At 47.4% G+C, this 20,098-nt stretch overlaps 2 protein-coding genes across 6 annotated transcripts in view; both read right to left on the minus strand.

Moving 5' to 3' along the window:
- Nucleotides 1-20,027, minus strand: part of kiaa0586 (KIAA0586 ortholog) — a 34,087-nt gene extending 14,060 nt beyond the window's left edge. For all 5 annotated transcript variants that reach the window (XM_012924318.4, XM_012924321.4, XM_012924320.4 and 2 more), the window contains exons 1-7: nt 19,428-20,027; nt 13,259-13,328; nt 12,951-13,182; nt 12,727-12,797; nt 12,510-12,594; nt 12,246-12,336; nt 9,470-9,581 (exon numbers count right to left, since the gene is read on the minus strand). In XM_012924318.4, coding sequence (XP_012779772.1) covers nt 9,470-9,581; nt 12,246-12,336; nt 12,510-12,594; nt 12,727-12,797; nt 12,951-13,182; nt 13,259-13,328; nt 19,428-19,752 — 986 coding nt within the window. In that variant the 5' untranslated portion in view covers nt 19,753-20,027. The remainder of the gene's footprint in view (nt 1-9,469; nt 9,582-12,245; nt 12,337-12,509; nt 12,595-12,726; nt 12,798-12,950; nt 13,183-13,258; nt 13,329-19,427) is intronic.
- Nucleotides 1,454-7,409, minus strand: irf2bpl (interferon regulatory factor 2 binding protein-like). Its single transcript, XM_004569914.4, has one exon. The coding sequence runs from the start codon at nt 6,824-6,826 to the stop codon at nt 5,114-5,116; it is 1,713 nt and encodes a 570-aa protein (XP_004569971.1). The 5' UTR covers nt 6,827-7,409; the 3' UTR covers nt 1,454-5,113.
- Nucleotides 20,028-20,098: the final 71 nt, after the last annotated feature.

Genomic DNA, 20,098 nt, shown 5'->3' on the forward strand with positions numbered 1-20,098 from the left:
ATAGGTGTGTGTGTGGGGTTGGGGGGGCCGGCGGGGAGTGCTGATGGACATTAAAAAAAAAAAGTTAAAAAAAAAAAAAAAAAGAGTGCTGACATCATCGTCTTAAATGCAGTCAACGCCGTGACACGCAGAGAGGGGTGGGGGCTTGTTTATCGGCACAAATGTGAAGTTATTGACGCCTACGATTATGATTCTGTCAGTGTTTAAAGAGCGGCCGATCACTGCAGCGCTTGTCTCTGCACATTCCTGAATAAATTATGTCTTTAAATGTGAAGCTGGTAACCATGGCAACAGCATCCTCCTCCACGGCTACAGCGAACGAAGAGGAGGGGGAGAGAACCGACCGCGGTGCTGCGCAGACAGATGAATCAAACCTCGCTGCGACTCCATGTCTTTATTTAGCTCTGCACGTTCAGCCCACGTGAGCGCCGACTCACTGACGGAGGCTCTGCCCACTCCGCCTAACTCAACCGTGTCTGAACATGGAGACTGATCCAAGCTGGCATTCTTCACCGCACTGTGCCAGACTTCAGACTTTTCAGTTTTCGAGCGGATGCTGTCATGCTTCTGTGGTTCAGGATAAACATGACGCTTCTAACAATGAGCTCAGGCAGGGAGCCCCAGACATCCCATGAAACCACCTATATCACCTGTTATTGCAATTTATGACCTTTCAACTGCAAGTGAACTTTGTCAATATCTACGTTTTATACAGTAAGGATAGCTCGCAGAGAGGCTGCCTCCTCTGTGATCAGAACAGCGAGCGCGACACCCTCGAGCTGTAGGCAACCGTGTCGTCCCCACACGCCGCGATCAGCCACAGAATGTGAAAACATTCAGAGCAGCCGCTGATGTTGTGGATGTCCCGACTCGCTCTCAGAGCGCGAGAAACGAGCTGCAGGTTTGAGAGCAGCTTGCTGTAAATCCACACACCTGCAGCATTGTGTCTTTGTCTGAGCCGCTTCGGCTGCTGCAGCTGCACGCACAAAAACACTCTGTCAGACACTGCGCGGCCAATCAGAGCGCAGCAGAGGTGAACTGAGCAGATGCAGTTTCTGGATCTTAATACGACGCCGTGTCTTTAATCAGAGTCCTTGCTGTCTCGTTAACAAACTCCTGATGCAGTACCGGTACTACCATTACTGCAGTACTCGCTGTACTTGTAGTTTCTTGCTGCATTGCAGATTTTCTCTTTGAACAACAAAAACACCCCTGGTGTGTGTGTGTGTGTGTGTGTGTGTGTGTGTGTGTGTGTGTGTGTGTGTGTGGACAGTGATGGTTAAGGTGCCCTTGGCTCAGTGCAGCAGCTCGCTGTGTGAATGCTAACCACGCTGATCTGCGTTTCTGCTGGTTACACTTTGGTGCCGCTCGGCTCCTTCTCACATGATCATTTCTAACATTTGTGACTCCAACATGTGGCTCGGGGGCCACATCTGGCCCACCAAACAGTCCAACACAGCCCGAAAATGGACGAGTTCCTCAAGCTTTCATTACAATGCTGATCACGTTTGGTGACAAAGGAAAGGTCACAGTTCAAGTGAATGTAAAATGAAAAGTAAGGCTCAACATTTCGAGTTTCTTCATCAACGCATAAGCAGAGAAAGTTTCGCTCTTGGCTTCAAGTCAATCAAATCTGCATCTTTGTCAAATACAAATGTTGGAATTACAAGAACATAAAAGCGTCCATGTGAAGACACTGAGTGCAGGATTTCAGGAGCTGACAAATTCAGAAAATACCTGTGCTGTGTTTAAGCTCCACAGCGAACGGTGGAAATGTGGCTGTTTTCCCTGAGAGGCCCGGATTTGATCCGAACACAACTTCCTGGAGACGTAAAGATCAATAAGTGAGACGCTCCAGTGTTCTTACTTTAGCTGGACTTCTGGAAAAACAGGTGAGCCGCTCCATCACAGCCTGACTCAGTTTCTACTGAAAGAAGCCTTTAGCCACAGGACGTGAGTGATTCCAGCACCAGAATTTCAAAATAAAGTCGAGTGTGGCATTAAAGAAACGTCACGTTTGACAGAAAAGGAATTTATTACAACCGACTCAGCTCCAAGGCACGTTACAAGATCAAATGTGTTAGTTTCATTTTTATCTGAACAGAAACACAAAACAAGCTGAACCTTAATGTGAGGCAGGAACAGAGGAGGGGCTTCTTATTGCAGTACAAAATATATTAGAAAGGAAAAATTAAATTCAAATTCAAAATGATAATATGAATAAATTATTTCTATAAAAATAAAAAAAAATTGCTTTTTTTGTTGTTTTCTTTACAGACACGACTTTCTAATGTAAAAATGGAGCATGTGTTAGTTACTACCGGCTGCCTCACACTGAACCTCCTAAACACCACGGCACTGACCACGCCTTCATCTCCACGACAACACAACACGCTCGTTTCTTTGTTAAACACGTTTTCTAAAACATCCACATGTAGAATATTTATAAGTTCAGCTGTCTGCTCCAAACTCGGCTGGAACCTGGACGGAGGGAAGACGGCGTGTGCACGGTTTCCTCTTTGATGTCCCAAAACATCTGACACAGTTTAAGTACAAAAGGTTTTTTTCTGTTTTACATTTAGATCATGACACAAGGTAGAAACGAAACACAATTCCAAGGGTCGTTTAAACATGACTCTACGTCCTGCTCGTCTGTTTTTATGCTGATTTATTCGTTTACATCTGCAGTGAAACGTCGGCATAATTATACTCTGACACCGTTGGCTTTCAGGGCAGAAGAAACAAACTTCCTGTTTAGTCTCTCCGACAGCCGTCAGAGAGCTAGCGTGTTCACGGGTCTTACTTCCTGTCCAGTTCAAACAGAAGAAAACCAGCAAACGAGCAGCAGATGTGTTCCTCGAGGTGACTTTACCTTCCAACTGTCAGGGCCAAAGTCGAGGCGTTTTTGGTTGGTTCACTTCAAACCACTGGAACCAGTTTGTCCACAGCAGAAACTCTCTGCATTTGGGAGTTAACTTGTTTTAACTTGACTGAAAATGAAGAATTCATCAGTCTGACCTCCATCTTTGCGTTTGCTTTGTGGATCCAGGTGCAACAGAAACATAACATTTATTCGCTAGACAAATCCAATTATGAAGTTTGTTGGTTTTTTAAAGCCCAGAAAGTTTCTATAAGCGAGTTATGAGGAGCAAACACGCACAGCTGAACGGTGACGGCTCACGGCTGCAGCGAGTCAGAGTCTGTACTCGTCTCAAAGCTGCTGCAGAGATCAGAGTCACGAGCGAACGCGGCCGCGCCTCCTCTCAGCCATGTTGGGTTAGAGGAGGTGAACTGATGCTGCAGCTGTTTCAGGCGAGGAGCGGCTCTGTAAACAGCATGACGCCCGTTTCATCCGCACGTCCAACAAGCCTGAGGTTAAAGTTCAAGTCTGCACACAGCCAGTTATTGTCTAATCATCTTAAGCTCAACCCCCCCCGCTTCTGTCGACGTGCCACAGGAGTGACGGTCTACCGCCGAGAACGTTACCGAGCTGATCTTTGTGCGACGCCTCGTTAAAGGCACCAAAACCACGAGCAATAACTTAACAAAGGCTCTGTGAGCTCACAGCGGACGGTGGCGATCGTTGTGACGATCCGTTCAAGACGAGTGTGTGTGCACGCTCACAGTGAGGACGCCTGACACAGGTATGGACCTGCTGTGAGCGTGCTCCACAGCTTCAGCTGCATTTCTGGAATAACCCTCCATGAAGAGCCCCTCCAGCTGCGGCGAGTGCGGCTCCACAGAGTGGGAACGTGGAGCGACGGATTGTAAGTGAGCGCTTTCTCCTCCTGAAACGGCGTCCTACCGGCCGCTTCCTGCAGTGGGAACGTGCACAAAGACGCCGTGAAACTCCCCGCCGGTCTCATCGCTGCTAACAGACCTTTGCTTCACAACAGTCACAGCATGATGTCATTCTGAGATCACGAGCTTGATGATGTCCACGACGTTAATTAGAAAGAGTCAAAGGTAATAAACGCTGAACGTGAGCAACGCCTCCCCTCGCGTTTCTCCACCCGGTCGTCAACGGGTTCGTTTATCAAACAGGGAGAATTTACGACCGTTTTAAACAAACATAACTGATGTGAGTTTCACTGTGAGAAGTGTGACGGCGACTCGGACACAAACTGTGACTGTATGTTAACCAAACTCCAGACGAACATGAGCAACGGTGGGAGCGACACCTGGACCCACACAACAGGCACAGATTAACATCAGTAATGTTCCATGTTTCAGTCAAACTGTTTCAGTCTGTGAGCACATCGTCCTGAACAACAGACAAAAACACAAACGACTCATTCACAAAGTAAACGCACAAGTTTAAACGCCAGACGAACCAAAGATCACTCTGATGTCATACATCGGAGTTTGGATAATTTGGACGATTACATTTTTCTTATAAATTTTAACATATTTCTTTGTTTCAAAATAAGAATCGTCTGCTTGTCCGAGACGTTTATTAAACTGCATCACGATAATCTCCGTTTCAAGCCTTCAACGTATTTTTATCAGGTTTTCTTTACAGATACAGAAACAGGCTGACGGTCCGGCGCAGTGGTCACACATTTGTACTCATGGGTGTAATGACTGACACACACACACACACACACACACACACACACACACACACACACACACACACACCTGTAATAACATGAACTCATTTTAACAGAATATTGAGGTTATTTTAAGCCTCACAGTAAAAAAGACTGAGTGTTGGACAGAAACTATAGCATGCATGATCTTACTGCACACACACGGAGCTGGAGGCAGCTCGACGTATAAACTGAAGAGTGTCAGCGCTGCTTTGGATCAGTAACACTCATTTATTTTACTGACGCCAGGTTGAAACTCAACCTTTGACCTCCGTCACATCGAAAACAGACACGATGACAAAGGAAGGTGGAAAGTGTTAAATCAGAAAAGCTTTCACGTGATCACCAGTCCAGACTCTAAACGACTGAAACAGTTTGCTGTTCTTCATGGTTTGAATATTTGACTGAGTTTAAGTTAGAGCGAATCTCTGTGGGGGGCAGGCTGAAGTACCTCGACCTGGGCTGTGATCCAGGGGAATATAAAAAACAAAGTCTGGGCTTGAGGCTCCAGCACCTCCTCCTCAGGGGTCCCTCTCCTTCTTTACCTTCACATCTCCAGCCAGGATGGTGGAAATCTCCCCCTGCATAAATGCCCAGGGCACGTTGGAACCGACTAGCGGGCACTTGTCCCCACTGGGGCAGTACACCTCCCCGGAAGCCCCTTGGGCCTTGATGCTCTCCCGGGAGCAGGGGAAGCAGAACTTGTGTCCGGGGACGGAGGGACACTGCACGAAGTGAGTGTCCTCCAGGCGCTCGTGGCAGATGGTGCAACATAGCGGTCCGCTGTTGGCCACGGGGGAGTCGGGCACGCTCTGCGCGTGCACCTGGTCCTGCGCGGGCAGCCCGAGGTCCCCGTTGCGGGAGGAGAGGCGCCTTTGGCTGGAGGCTGAGGCCGGGGACGCCGGGCTGCCGGCCGCGTGCCTGGAGTGCGCGGCGGAGTCTCTGTCCTTGCCGGGCGAGTGCGCGTTACCGAGCGCGTCCGCCACTGACATGAGCGCGGCCATGGGGGACTGTCCGTTCTGCGGCGGGGCGGTGGCGGATTCCGGGGGGGTCTTGAGGGCCTCGCCCGGGCCCCCGAGCCACTGCTGCCGCTGCTGCTCGTCCGCAGAGTCCGGCTCCGGGGAGGCCTTCCTCTTCCTCAGCCCGGGCCGGGAGCCCCCCGCCCGTCCTGGCGGCAGCGGGAAGCCGCCGTCGGCGTGCGGCTGCGGTAGCAGCTCTACGGACAGCGGCTCCCGAAAGAAGCGCAGCGGCTCCGGCAGCAGGTCCCCGAGCAGCCGCCAGTCCCCGGAGCCCGGCTTCTTCTCGTACTCCAGGTACTTAAAGCCGGACGACAGCCCGCGCCCGAAGTCTTTCATGCAGTCCTGGTACATCTGCTTGGCCACCCCCGAGGCGCTGGAGAACACCGTCCCGGAGCCGCTCGGGTACTCGATGAACAGCTTCAGCTCATGCTCCGCGCCGGGCTTCGACGCGGCGTCGAAGGCGAACACGCGGCCCAACAGCGCGTGGTCCTTCTTGAAGCGGACGTCGAAGGGCGTGCTTCCGGTGAGCGCAAGCAGCGTGTCGCGCACGGCCTTCGGCCGGCCCGCCCACTCTTCCTGGCGGCTCCGCAGGCTGTCGCTCAACTCTGCCAGCACCTCCGCGTTGCGCTGCTTCTCCTTCAGCTCCCGGTCCGGGTCGGCGGCGGAAACCGAGGCGGGCCGCTTCGCCCCGGGCTCGGCCCGGCCCGTCTGCGGCAGCAGGCTGGGTGGCACGGCGGCGGACGGCGGTCCGGCGGGGGTCCTGCCGCGGGAGTTCGGGCTCTGGCGGTTCAGCTCCGGCGGGCCGTCGTCCTTGAAGCCGTTCGGTCCTCCGAGCCCGGTGGGCGGCCTGCCGCCGTAGTCGAAGCGTCCCAGCGAGTAGCGGTCCGTCCCGGGATGCTGGGGCTTGGCTGCACCATCCGCTGGGTGGTGGTGGTGGTTCGGCGGCTCTTTGCCGCTTAGTATGGCCGCCTGGCTCTTCGTCGCCCCGGGCTGCTGCTGCGGGGGCGCTCCCGCGGCGCCGCGGGCCTCCTGGAAGCCGTGAGCGCGCTTCAGGTGGCGGGCAGTCTCGATGACGAACTCGATCCGGTCCGCGCCCTCATAGTTGACGCATCCGCGGCACACGGGCTCCGTGAAGTCCCAGATCATGGCCCAAGGCATGCGCGGCAGGTCGCACAGGTAGCACGACTGCCGGCGGGACACCTGCGGGGAGGACATGTTCCCTCTGCCGGCCCCCTGCCTCCTCCTCCGGGCAGCCGCTTCACCAGCTCCCGCTAAAACTGCGACACGCCGCCGGACTGCGGAGCCTCCTCTGAGCTTATTGTTCCTCCTCCTCTTCCTCCTGCTGCTGTAGCTCCGTGTGCTGCTGCAGAGATGGAGGAGGGAGGAGGAGGGAGCTCTGCCTTTTTTTTCCCTGCATGCATCACTCCCGGGGAAGCGGAGGAATTCAGATTGTTACCCCCTCTCACACAATGCCACCTGGTGGAGTAGCTGACGTCACCGTCCCTCCCCCTCCGTGATCTCACTTGTTGCCCTCGTTCTTCCCCCATCTGTGTCACCCCCACCTCCTCCTCTTCATCCTGTATTTGTCACATCCAGGTAAAGAAGAAGCCCGCTCCACCTGCAGCACTCCAGCTGCCGGGGTTCACGGGTCTGACCCCAGCACACACGGGTCCGGAGGGGGCACACAGCGGGAGGGCTGAGGCCTCCCCCCCCCATCATATTTTTGTCTGTAGTTTGTGGGGCTGTTCACGAGTCATCATAAAAGTATCACAGCTTGTTTCTTTAAATAACTCCTGCTCCTTTTACCAGTCTTTGGCTTTTGAGGGTGGGGGTCTGCTGCCATGAGAAGAAACTCTTGAGATCAACCCCCCCCCTCCTCAGAGGAAACAACAGCATAGGTGTTTCATCACCTCACAGCAGTTTAAGGTGGAATATTACAGGTGGACCCTGGGGGTTTGGGCTGCAGAGGCATCCGTGTTGCTAGGCAGGTTTTACCTCTCTGCTCCAACCCACCCCTCCTCTCTCTCTCAGTATGCACTGAGCCTCGATCGCCCTCGCTGCTCTGATGTTTCTTTGGTTTCTGTCTTCAGAGCTCAGCAAAGTTAATTTATGCTCTTGTTTGAACCCTCAGTGTAGCTGTGCAGCACAGTTAAATAAATAAGCGATAAGTAAAAATGAGTCTTGTGATGTGTAACACATGCAGTATACTACGGTAAGCAAAGGATTACTGTGGTATACTGTAAATCTCTTTAGATTAAAGCAAAGAACTGACCAATAGGAGAGGTTTGTTTGCCTCTTTCCTTCCCCTCGTGTGTCTCCTGATCGAGGTGCCGTGCAGTCAGACATGATGTGACGTGATGGGCAGCTCTCTGACCCGAGCCTCTCAGTGCTCAGAGCACGTCTGACTGTGGAAAATATCCCGATTCTCCACACAGCAGCTTCAGCTCTGCTGCAGACAGCAATCACATCACTGAGCAATGAGTCTCTGTGGAGCTGTCCGCACGCAGTTCATCAAACAGGCGGAAAAATAAAAACTACACTAGTTTCAAGCAGAGTGTGCACAAACAGTATGGGGTTACCTCACAGCCTGTAACTCACAGAGGGACTTGGCTGCAGTTTGGCCTTGGCTGTCACAGTCACCTGCTCATTCATAACAATAAAAGACGTCTGTTTGTACAGAAACCTCACAGCAACACAAACACGTCCACAGTCCAGTTAGCACGAGCTAGCAGCTACACCCACCTGTCAGTCAAAAAGGCCACGCCCCTGATATGCAACCTTGCCTTGACAGAGTTTACACAGGTGAGTTATGAAAATATGCACTACACTGGTGCATTCTGGGAATATTGCGGTTTTTCAGTTATCAGCAATGGGTGGCGGCTTTGGCTTAGTGCCATCTCCATAAACACACAAAAGCATCTGCGTGCCTCTCATGGATACTGCTGGCGTTGCCATGGAAACGTGCGAGGAGAAGCTGCAGAATACAGGATCAACTGTAGCACCCCCCCCCCACCCCCCACACACACACTATGAATGATTATGCAAATGCAGCGACGCAGACCTGCTGTAGCATTCAGACGCTCCCAGGCTCCTTTATGTCTCCACCTGCTCCAGTCTTCACACAGCACTCCGACTGACCGAGCAGACCAATCAGCACCTCCACATGCTCTCACATGACCTTTCATCGCTTTAGCTGAAGCATCACTGCACAGGAACTAATCTAACCTTTGTCTCTAAAACACACGAGGGCTTCACTCTGCTCTTCCACTGCAGGAAAATCACTGGCTTGTTTTTTCATAGGTGGGTTTAACTGACTCAGACCAAACGGTGACCACATGCAGATCACTGATAGTAATGTGTGTCGACACCTCTGAAGACTTCTTTAAACCAGGAGAAAGCCCGTGTAGAGCCCGGCAGTCAAACCAGTTCTGTGCACATCTGAATCCAGCTTGGAGTCAGTTTGTGACTTACAGGATTTTATTTGCCTCCATTTTCAGCTTCAGCTGATTATTCGGTTCACGTGGATCTGTGCGAATAATCAAACATCTTTATTTTTCTTTCTTAAATAAACACACGAAAAACGTAATAAAGATTTGTTTTTGTGCGGGCCCTGCATCCCTTCAGATCTCCATGTGTGCTCACTGAACGCGTCACATAAATGAGAACAACCACAAAAACCAAGAGTCCTTCTGAGCGTGTTGATTGGTGGCTGTTTAATAAGCAGGTTCAAGCTTTTCCAGGTGTCTCAGGAGTGCACCTGAACCCTGAGCCTGTTTCCTGTCTGTGTCTCTCAGTCTCTGTTTAACAAAACCGCCTCCATCAAACCCACAAAAACATCCTCCCCCCACCCCCCTTCACCTGGTTTGATCTGCCCATTGGTCAAGGCGATGCGTTTCCATGGTAACTGGGGCAGGAGGGACAGCTACATTTGGCAAGGAGCTCGGTGGCTGGGCGCCGAGGCTGTTTGCTGCTGCAGTGAAGAAGAAGACAAATCAGAGACGGAGGTTAATCATCCATGAAGTTTCAATGTTTTCCAGGCCTGGAAAGGTGTACAAGGATTTTCCAGGTGGATCTCATGAAGATGTTGAAAGCATATTTCAGAATTTCAGACATGAATTCTGCGATATTTGCCTCGACAGATGTGCACACACACACACACACACACACACACATCTAAATTCAGCATCTACAAACACTCTGGTTACCATGACAACTGTCTCCATCCGATTGTTCAGTCTGACGTCACTAGCCGTGTCTGGGTCTAAACTCCGCTGCAGGTCCGTATATCAAACGATAACTGTTAGGTATTTTAGTACCATGGGAGCATTTACTGGATATTGTTTTATAGTGACATTATGCAGGAAAACTCTGTCATTCAATAAGGCCCCTTTGTTTTAGTTATTTTTCTCTTTGACCCAAGAACTGATGTGTGAGAATCACAGGCTGGTACAAGGTTGAAATACCACAGAGATCACTCCCTCAGCTACATTAGTTTCTTAATCTTTTAGACGCCTGTTGAAGGCCAAATGGTTTGTTTCAGATTTCACTAATGAAAGAACTCTTTGTTTTGTGCCTTGAAAATATGTCGCTGAGATAATCACAATTGTAGCTGAACTAATAAACTACACAAAGGATGCTTCTTCACCCAAGGGCAGGAAGACGCTCCCTTATCTTGGTCTGTACTGGTTTAAACTGATAATCTGCTGTCTCATGAATTTTACCCTCTATATAAACTGTTGTACTTGTGAATAAAGTTGAGTCAATTTGGGAAGACAACCTGAAGCAGTCTCTGTTTTCTTGTTCTCCCAAGCTGCTCCCGAGCTCGTACTAACACGCTGAATGGCATGCTTGAATATTACTTGAGAATATATTTGACTGTGTTACAGACTAAGGGACATTCTCTGCTGATAGACGTCCACGCCTCGAAGGAAGTCGATCCACGGATTAGGCCTTGGAAACCGTTTCCTTCAATCACTATGACATTACTGAGAGTTGAAAAACTGTCTAAAGTCTTTCATCTTTAATAAAATGATCAGCGTTCTGCTCTACCAGGTGTAACAATTGAGTTTAACATCCAGGCATCCATGAAAACGGAATTTCTGACATTTAACGGAGTTAGAAGCTAACTCCCTGCTAGCTTCTATCTAAATACAATATAGCATGTCCTGACTGCGGGGTTTTAGAAAAAAATTAAAACGTACAGCTCTGCTATCACTTCCAGCATAAATGAAGACAGAAAACTAGACAGCAGTGACGTTTGTAAGGTTACTGCTGGGCTAGCTGGTATATAATGATGTGCTACATGACCGCTAGCGACACAGCTATGTTAGCATAATATAAACAAGCTAACTTTTTTCCCACTCGATAAAAGTTAACGTGAGTGTTCTCGGTGGTCAGGAACAAATGTAATCGCATGGCAGGATGCTGTAAAAGGACCAAACTTCAGCCAGGAGAACAACTGAGATAATCCATCCACAATACGAGGTTAGTCATTCATATACTGCTGCATGGGCTGGGCTGTAGCTACATCTTAAGGTTTTAAAAACTGAGCTTAAATAAATGATTAGTGGTAATAAAAGCCGAGGGAGGTCAACAGTGATTACTGACTGTTTTAGGAGCTTTTTGAGATTAAATAGAAGAAAATACATAACATTAAACATGTTAACAACACAAAAGCCATATTAAACGCAGACTACTTTTTTTTTTTTTTTTAAATATTAAACTTTATTAAGAAACAGTATACAGAACATGTATACAATCAGAACAAAATTAACATATGCCAGGGGGTGCAATACAAAGAATTTCAAACATTCAAATAATTTGTAATTACTACAAATAGTACTAGTTTTCATAGCCTTTTTGTTAAGTGATCCACTAATCAATTTTATGTAACATAAAACATGATTACAGTAATGTTTAAAATTAGGTTAAACGCAGACTACTTTAGACCCCGAAGTAGGATTCGTCGCGTCATCACTGAACAACCGGATTGCCTGCAGTACTGACACACACACACACACACACACACACACACACACACACACACACACACACACACACACACACACACACACAGCTGCCACCTGCTGGTTCACGTTCCTCATTACACCTCGGGACTGACAGTCCAAAACTTAGTTATTTGTTTATCATTGTTTGTTATACACAAACAAATAACATTTTTATCATTTTAAGACCTCAAAAAATTCTCTGTATTTCTGCACTTTAAGTCCAAACAATGTGTTTTTAAATCAGCCATAAAATGAAAAAAATATTGGAAGATTTTTCAGTTACTGGATGAAAAAAGAAAATGATTTTATTTTTTTACAGGGTTTTTGAAACAATTATGTTTCAGGTGTTTATCAGGCAGACAAACAGGTTGATATTTATAATCTATTGTTTGCTAAATAATTCAAAATGTCATGTGTGGGTCGGAACAGTACACAGCACAAACATGCAAACTGCTCTGCTGTTGGTACACCTGTCCATGTTTCTGAGTAGTAGCACACTGCAAACTCCACCTTCCTGTGACCTCCCCTGTACCGATATGTGTAAGCTCCAGGCTGACCCACTGAGCTGATGTCAGGACTCACAGGACGCACCTCATGCTGACCAACACAAACTGCTGTGTGCTTACCTGCAGCATCCAGGTGTGTGACCTGCAGGTGCGTCGGCGGGTCTGAAGCATGGCCGCTCGCTATCCTGAGGGCTGATTCCAGCAGCTGGCTCTGATTGGAGGAGAGAAGTGCCAATGAAAGTTTAGAAAGAGACGCAGGAGGCGTCGCATCTTTATTCCTACAATTCCCAGGTTTTACATTTTCTTTGATTGGATAACACGTCTGACACGCCCTGCTGCTATTGTTCAGCACGGTGACATCATTAAAGGTGTTCCTGTACTCACCTGCAGCTGCACCTGCTGGCACTGCAGCATCTCCAGGTGCTGCAGTGTCTGCTGGCTCATGCTCCGCCCTCTGTCCCCACCCTCCCTGATGACACGGTGATGTCACAGTGATGTCACATCTCCACTTCATTTAAAGTGACTTTTTATAACACAGAATTATTTTTCTCTTATTGTTTTTGTTTTCAGCATAACGAGGCGACAGGTGCACACAGTTTACCTGTCAGCTTGCAGCAGCTTCTGGATGCCGTCAGCCAGCTGAGCCACTCGAGCCTCCATATCAGACTGAGCCTGTAAACAAACACAAACAGAGGTGCTAAACATTAGCTGCAGTTCCTCTGATGTCCAGCAGAGGCAGCAGTGAGTCAGTCCCAGAGACTCACATGTGGAAAAAGCAGAAATAAACATGTGTACGGGCTGAATCGATCTATCAGCTGTACTCACCTTGAAGAGAGGAGCAGCAGCTGCCAAAGCTGCAGTGGCAGCGGCGGCGGCAGTGCTACTGGCATCTCCCAGGTCACCAGAGGACAGCGGCGTCTCCATCTGGACCCCAGCATCCTTCGCTGCATCCCGGGAGCTCAGAGCAGGGGAGTCCGGGGGGTTTCCCGCAGAGTGGAGCGGCATCGGGTCCAAGAAGTGAACTTTGACCTCCCTCCTGCGGGGGGCGCTGTGAGAGCTGAGCATCACAGATAAGATGAGATGTGTTTTTATGAGCAACCTGTAGCAAGTCTGAGGAAACACGTTTCACTCACCGCTGCTTCAAAGCCGCCAGCACGACTCCTCGACCCCCAGATGCAAACCGTGACGTAAGGACGTCGTCACCTGATGATGCAAGCAGAGGTGGAGTCAGTATTGTGATGATTAAAGATAAACACAGAACGTTTTACGACTCAAATTGAATTGATTAATTATGGTGAGAAGTGTGAGAGTCTCGGAGGCTCACTCTCACACCGAGTCAAACTAAAATACAAAAAATATGAATTTTGATCTTTTTACGATCATGTGTGAAGAAATTCTGTCTAACGCAGGGGTGGACAATCTCAGTCCACGAGGGCCGGTGTCCCTGCAGGTTTTAGATCTCACCTTGGGTCAACACACCTGAATCACATGATTAGTTCGTTACCAGGCCTCTGGAGAACTTCAGGACATGTTGAGGAGCTAATTTAGCCATTTAAATCAGCTGTGTTGGTTCGAGGACACATCTAAAACCTGCAGGGACACCGGCCCTCGTGGACTGAGATTGCCCACCCCTGGGGTCCGTTCTTCGTACCTCGCTTACTACATCCAAGATCAAATGACACATCCAAGATCAAATCATCGCGCCAACTTTGAGCTCGCTATTCCGGTTCTCCGAACACACCTGTTGTTGATGATTAGTACAGCTGGATGAAGTAATGTGAGATCACTGGGTGGCTTAACAGGGGCTACGCATCGATAGTAGAAACATTGATCGGCAACCCTTTGATTGGTCGGCGAAAATGTCGAAGGAGCGCGCTCAGTATTTTTCGGCAGCAGAGCAAGAACTCTTGAGTGAGGGATTTCAGGAGTTTCAGAGTTTAATTAAAACGCAAGGGAACACTGCAACGGCTGCAAAAGCAAGGAGAGAGGGCTGGCAGAAAGTTGCTGACAAATCAAACTCGTAAGTAATTTAATAATAATAATAATGGAGTGGATTTATATAGCGCTTTTCAAGGCACCCAAAGCGCTTTACAATGCCACTATTCATTCACTCTCACATTCACACACTGGTGGAGGCAGCTACGGTTGTAGCCACAGCTGCCCTGGGACAGACTGACAGAAGTGAGGCTGCCATATCGCGCCATCGGCCCCTCTGGCCAACACCAGTAGGCGGTAGGGTAAATTTATTATATTACACTATATCCTCTTTCACATTAGAGCCACGACAGGACCCACTAGAACATGGGAACAAGTAAAGTGAAATATAAGAATATTCCACAGAATGGTAATATTTATCACTTATATTGCTTTTAGTCTCTTGAAAAGAGACCCTGAAATAATCTGTTTGTTTGTTCATAACAGCAACCAAGAAAAGGGCAGAGCAAAAAAAGACAGGTGGTGGTCCTGCACCCCCTCTTCAACAAGTTGGTTAAGTAAATAATACCCTCACGGGAAAATCGATATCTCTCTATGAGCACACTGTCGCGCTGAGCTAAAGGATCCTGTCTGTCCCGCAATATACGCTGAATTCTGAAAACTCTCCTTATCAATCTTGCACCTTCCGCAATGGGTGGCTCGCGTATACGGACAGGACATGACTGCGACAGACTTCCCAAATCCACCTTCGCTTTTATAGCCGTGGTCTCTCAGCTTGATTACACGAAGTAATTTACTATTACTACTCTGAAATATGAATTACATCTGAAACAATCAAATACATGAAATAGAATGATTAATAGTACATTTCCCTTTTTTTAGGAAATGACCTGTATGTATTAGAGATGGCACGATACCACTTTTTTATCTCCGATACCGATATCATAAATTTGGATATCTGCCAATACCGATATGAATCCGATATAGTGTTTTTTAATCAACAAAACTGTTTTTGTAAATATCTTGCTGCATTTTGTATAAGTTCATACTCAAGTTTAAAACAACAACTACACTAAAGCTATTCTGTTATACCTGTATACAAAAAAATATTTCATAGTTCAGCAATACTGATCAATCTAATAAACTTAAACCTACACCATCCTCCCTATTCTGGTATTTTAAAGAGTACTTAGCGTAAATATTAAGCAACCTAACTAATAGGGTTCCAACTCCCAGCAACAACAAAAATAAATAAATAAAAAATAGGGAACCACCCCTCACGCTCCACCTCATGATGCTTAATCGACGTAATCAACCTTAATTTGATGCAGTGTGGAAAAAAAAAATGCACAGAAATCAATAATTTTTCAAGAAATATTAAATAGATTCAACATCTTTCTTCAACAAAATTGCAGACTGCACAGATGGTACCTTCCCAAAGTAAAAAGTACTATAGCTTACTAGGGTATATATATTAGACTTAATAGTCACTATATACAGTAATTGACTTCTAATCATTTTACATCAAATTAAAACTTTGGGTGTCAGATAATTATTTATTAAAAGCTAGACATTTTAAATGAGAATAAGAAAGAAAAGTATGTCTTTGTGCCCCCTTTTCCCTGTTAATGCCCTATCGGCCCCCCTGGCTAAACTTTGCTAGATCCGCCCCTGCACAGTTACCAGCGTCAGCTACTAGAAAAAGATCCTCGAGTAGAAAGTAATATTAAATAAATTCTTACAACAGCTTATCAAGCTTAAACGTGCTGCTGTTGTTCAGCCGCTGGTTTCCTCTTTCTGGTGCAAAGTGGGCCAAAAACAAACAAGAGAGACGGACTCCCGACAGAAAAGCCGATCAGCTGATCATTAAGCACTTTCACAATTGAAGTAGCAGCCGGAGAGTGAGAGGCAGTCGCTTAACGCAGGAATGCTTTACTAACATTCAGAGATGGACTTACACACTTGCTTTACTTCTCTCGGGATAACTTTGTCGGAGATGAAATGCCGGGTTGCTAGCGAAGCTCCAAATGCTATCCAGACCAGGACAGGTCCGGCATGCCACAGCCGCTCTATCACGTGATGCATACTGCTCCGACGTGCTAACATTCTGAGGTGAGTTACGGCGTGTTGCAAGTTTTGTGAGGTGCTTTCGTGATATTTAATGGATCGGATTACATTTTTTATTTTTCTCCGATATCCGATCCAGTAATTTAGGTCAGTATCGGACCGATACCGATACGTAATATCGGATCGGACCATCTCTAGTATGTATCTGTATGGAATCAATAAAAGAATCAAATACTGCATTATCTTTAGTTACATTGATGTTATTTATTTATGGTGAAACAGTGGTGGAATATCGCTGTTGCTTTCGTATAAATGAAGCGGACATACCTGAGTGGCCGCGATCTAATCCTGTTTACATAAAGTAAGCCTGCTCCCGAGCAGGTTTACGCTTACGGATCTGTTGCTATGACAGCAAGTCCCGGATGAGCTTCGGAGAACCGAACGATCCAAGATCAGCGAAATCGTCAACAATCAAATCCAGCTAACTTACTTAGCGAGGTACGAAGAACGGACCCCTGGGCCCTATTTCAGGAAGCCGGTTTAGAAAACAGAGTGAAAAACGATACTCAGGGTCGAGTAACCCCGAACTGTCCAACTCGGAATATTCGGTTTCAGAAAGGCTGATAACAATTAGTTCAGTCAACGTGGAGTTGCTTTAACCCCAAGTTAAGCACGCGCACGAGGATACATAAAGCCCTGATTAGTGGAGCACAGATTAAGCGAGTCACCATGGAGACGGAGGGAAAGAAGGCGCGGTCAATGTATTTTACAGCGCTTGAGGCCGAAATTCTGATGGCAGCATATGCCGATAACATGCAAATTTTGCGGGAAAAAAGTAACACAGCCACAGCTGCGAAAGAAAGGGAGCATGCATGGCAAAACATAGCCGACAGAGTCAATGCGTGAGTGTTAATTTAAACATTGATCTAGGGATTTCCACCCATTTTACACGTTATTTTATTATTTTTTATTTGATTTTTTATTTCATACATTTTATTTTGTGATGTGATGTGAGCGCAGGTGCAACCCAACAGGCTCCAAACGTTCCTGGCAGCAAGTAAAAATGAAATATAAAAATATAGTCCAAACAGGTAAGGTGTAATTGTATTATGAGCCATAGTGCTTGGTCTGTTTGTCCGATGTAAATCAATTGCAGTTAGAGGCTACATTAATTTTCTTTCTGTAAGCACTTATTGAAATTATCTGAGCACATTACAAGTACATATTTGCTTACTCTGTATGCTCAAATGTGACCCGTTATAGCCAACAGAAAAAAAGCGGAGGCCCGAAAAACAGGTGGGGGTCCTCCACCACCACCACTCACAGAGGCTGAGCAGTTGGCTTCCACATTTGTGATAATGTTGGCAGCATCACATATGATCTTCACAGTGCAGAGAACACAAATTAGCATCCATTACTATAATGAAATAATTTGTTAGTTTGAAATGCTACAGGGAACTATGTACCTGTACATTAATGCTGTGGAAAGACTTCCTGTTCACATAGTCTCCTTCATTTACTGAAGGAGCAATGATTGGAATGTGAGTGCCATCTGTACAGCCAATCACACCTGGGAACCGTGAAAATAAATGTAAAATTTAAGTAGTAGTTCAAGTATCACCACATCATGAATTAAATTTTGTTCATCCTGATACCTGCAATTTTGTGGCATCCCTCTTTGATAAATCTTGTGGGTCTATGACCGGGGAAAACCACAAACGAGTACAGGAGACGTTTCAGTGCAACTGTAACATTCCTGACTGCCCGACAGACGGTAGCCTTGGAAACGTGCTCAGCGTCTCCAATATTATACAGAAAGCTCCCGTTTGCAAAAAACCGAAGTGCAATACAAATAATATGTACAGAACTGAGAGGATGTCCGCGATGTGTCACATGAGCAATATTAGGCCTGAGGATGTTATTCAAATAAATTATAGATTGTGCTGAAAAACGGTAACGTTCACACAGGAAATCATCAGGAAATGATAAAATGTCCAAACGTGCTCTAATCACTCTCTCCGGGCGGAGAGCTCTGCGGAGAATTTGGGCTTCAACATCTACTGGCTCTTCAAGGAAGGGGCACGCCACCCAGGAATAACACCCAGGAATAACATCCTGGGTGGCTGTAGCTCAGGTGGCAGAGCAGGTCAGCCACTAATCAGAAGGTCGGTGGTTCAATCCCAGCCAAATATCCTTGGGCAAGATGCTAACCCCGTGTTTGCCTACTGGTGGTGGTCAGAGGGCCCGGTGGCGCCAGTGTCCACCAGCCTTGCCTCTGTCAGTGCGCCCCAGGGCAGCTGTGGCTACAATGTAGCTTGCCATCGCCTGTGTATGAATGGGTGAATGACTGAATGTAGTGTGAAGCGCTTTGGGGTCCTTAGGGACTAGAAAAGCGCTATACAAATGCAGGCCATTTACCATGTCTGACACTTCCTACAGTCAGGTTTCCGGCGGAGAAAGTCAGGGTTAGTTGAAGTAAACCTGCTAGGGGGCAGGTTAGCTTCACGGAGTGTGTCGTCATAGTGACTCACTCAGAATTAATCTAAACTTGCTTTGTGAAACCGAAAACCCAGAGTTTTCGTTAACTCAGGGTATACTTACTCAGAGTTTGCACTAAACCGGCTTCCTGAAATAGGGCCCTGGTCTAACGTCTAGAGACGTATCTGTAACGCGAGGCTGCTGATTGTTGGCTGAAATGCGATCTTCACTGCTTTTAAAGGACCGTCTGGTTTAATGGCTTTAGGTGTAGCAGAGTTATTAGTTTTGTTTTTGAACGTTATTGTGACCTGTATTGCTGTATAGAGGGTGTGTGTCACAGGCACGATCTATGACACTGAACAGCGATCCTCAGCCTCAAAGATGTCCATTAAAATCTCGTCAGTCACGATGTCCCAGAATTATTTCAAACCAACAAAGATTTACACTATATTTTTATCCTATTTTATTTTCCACGTTCATTTCAGTTTGAGTTTTTAATTGTTATTTAAAAGACTACAACTAAGAATTTTTACTTTAGTGAACTGAAATGTGCCGACACAGCTAGTTTTAGTGAACTAACCCTACTCCTACCTCAGTGTTTCTCTGTGCTGCTGGCTTTTAAACCTCACCCTGAGCTAAAGTGAACGGCACAGCTCCACGCAGCTGTGAGTCACGTGAGCAGCTATGACTTTATCCAAAGTTTCTGGATTTCTTCCATGACCCTCACAAACTCCCCCACACCCTGATGCACGGACACACCTTCAGTATGGGCACGTTTTAAAATAATGAACACATCTGCCAGGTATTATATTACCCCCCCACCTGTGTCCATCGCCTCAGCGAGTTTTCCGTCTCCTCCTCCGGAGATCTTACGGGGCTTTAAGTACGCTGCTGACCGATGTGAAGCAGCGATATCCGGGTTCTGTCTGGGACTCCGCCGCCGCTGCTTATTCTGTCTCAGTTCGGTCAGAGTAGGAGGACGAAAGTCCCGCAGTTTTCGGACGGTTATCTGGACGGATCCGGGTCCCGGTCCGCCTCCGGGACCGGTCCGGTCCGGGTGGAGGACTCGTGTGGAGCGGATTAAAACGTCCCCGGTGTCTGAGCTGCAGGAGGACTGATCCGGACTGAGTGCAGCCGGAGAAGACATGACGCTGTTTACCTACAGTGTTAATAAAGCTTATTTAAAGCTGCACTGTTAGCATGGAAGCTAACTTCGTCCAGACTTCCCGCTCCGGCTCTAAAACCCGCCGCTGGCCGGGCAAAGTAAGGCGGCGGTCAGCGTCGCGGGGGGCGAGGAGAGAGTTAAAATAATTTACACCCCAACGAGACGCCAGGAAAAACCCCCACAGAAAGTACGACAGAAAAAAGAAAATGTTCAAACACAGCAACTGTTGCTGACAACAAACAACCGAACTTCCGGCTTCCGCTCCAGACAGGATGCTGAAAAAACTCCGCTTCAAAATCAAAACACGAAGAAGAACAAACGGCATTGA

Source organism: Maylandia zebra, linkage group LG19, assembly GCF_041146795.1.
Source record: "Maylandia zebra isolate NMK-2024a linkage group LG19, Mzebra_GT3a, whole genome shotgun sequence".
In the NCBI taxonomy this organism is placed as follows: Eukaryota; Metazoa; Chordata; class Actinopteri; order Cichliformes; family Cichlidae; genus Maylandia; species Maylandia zebra.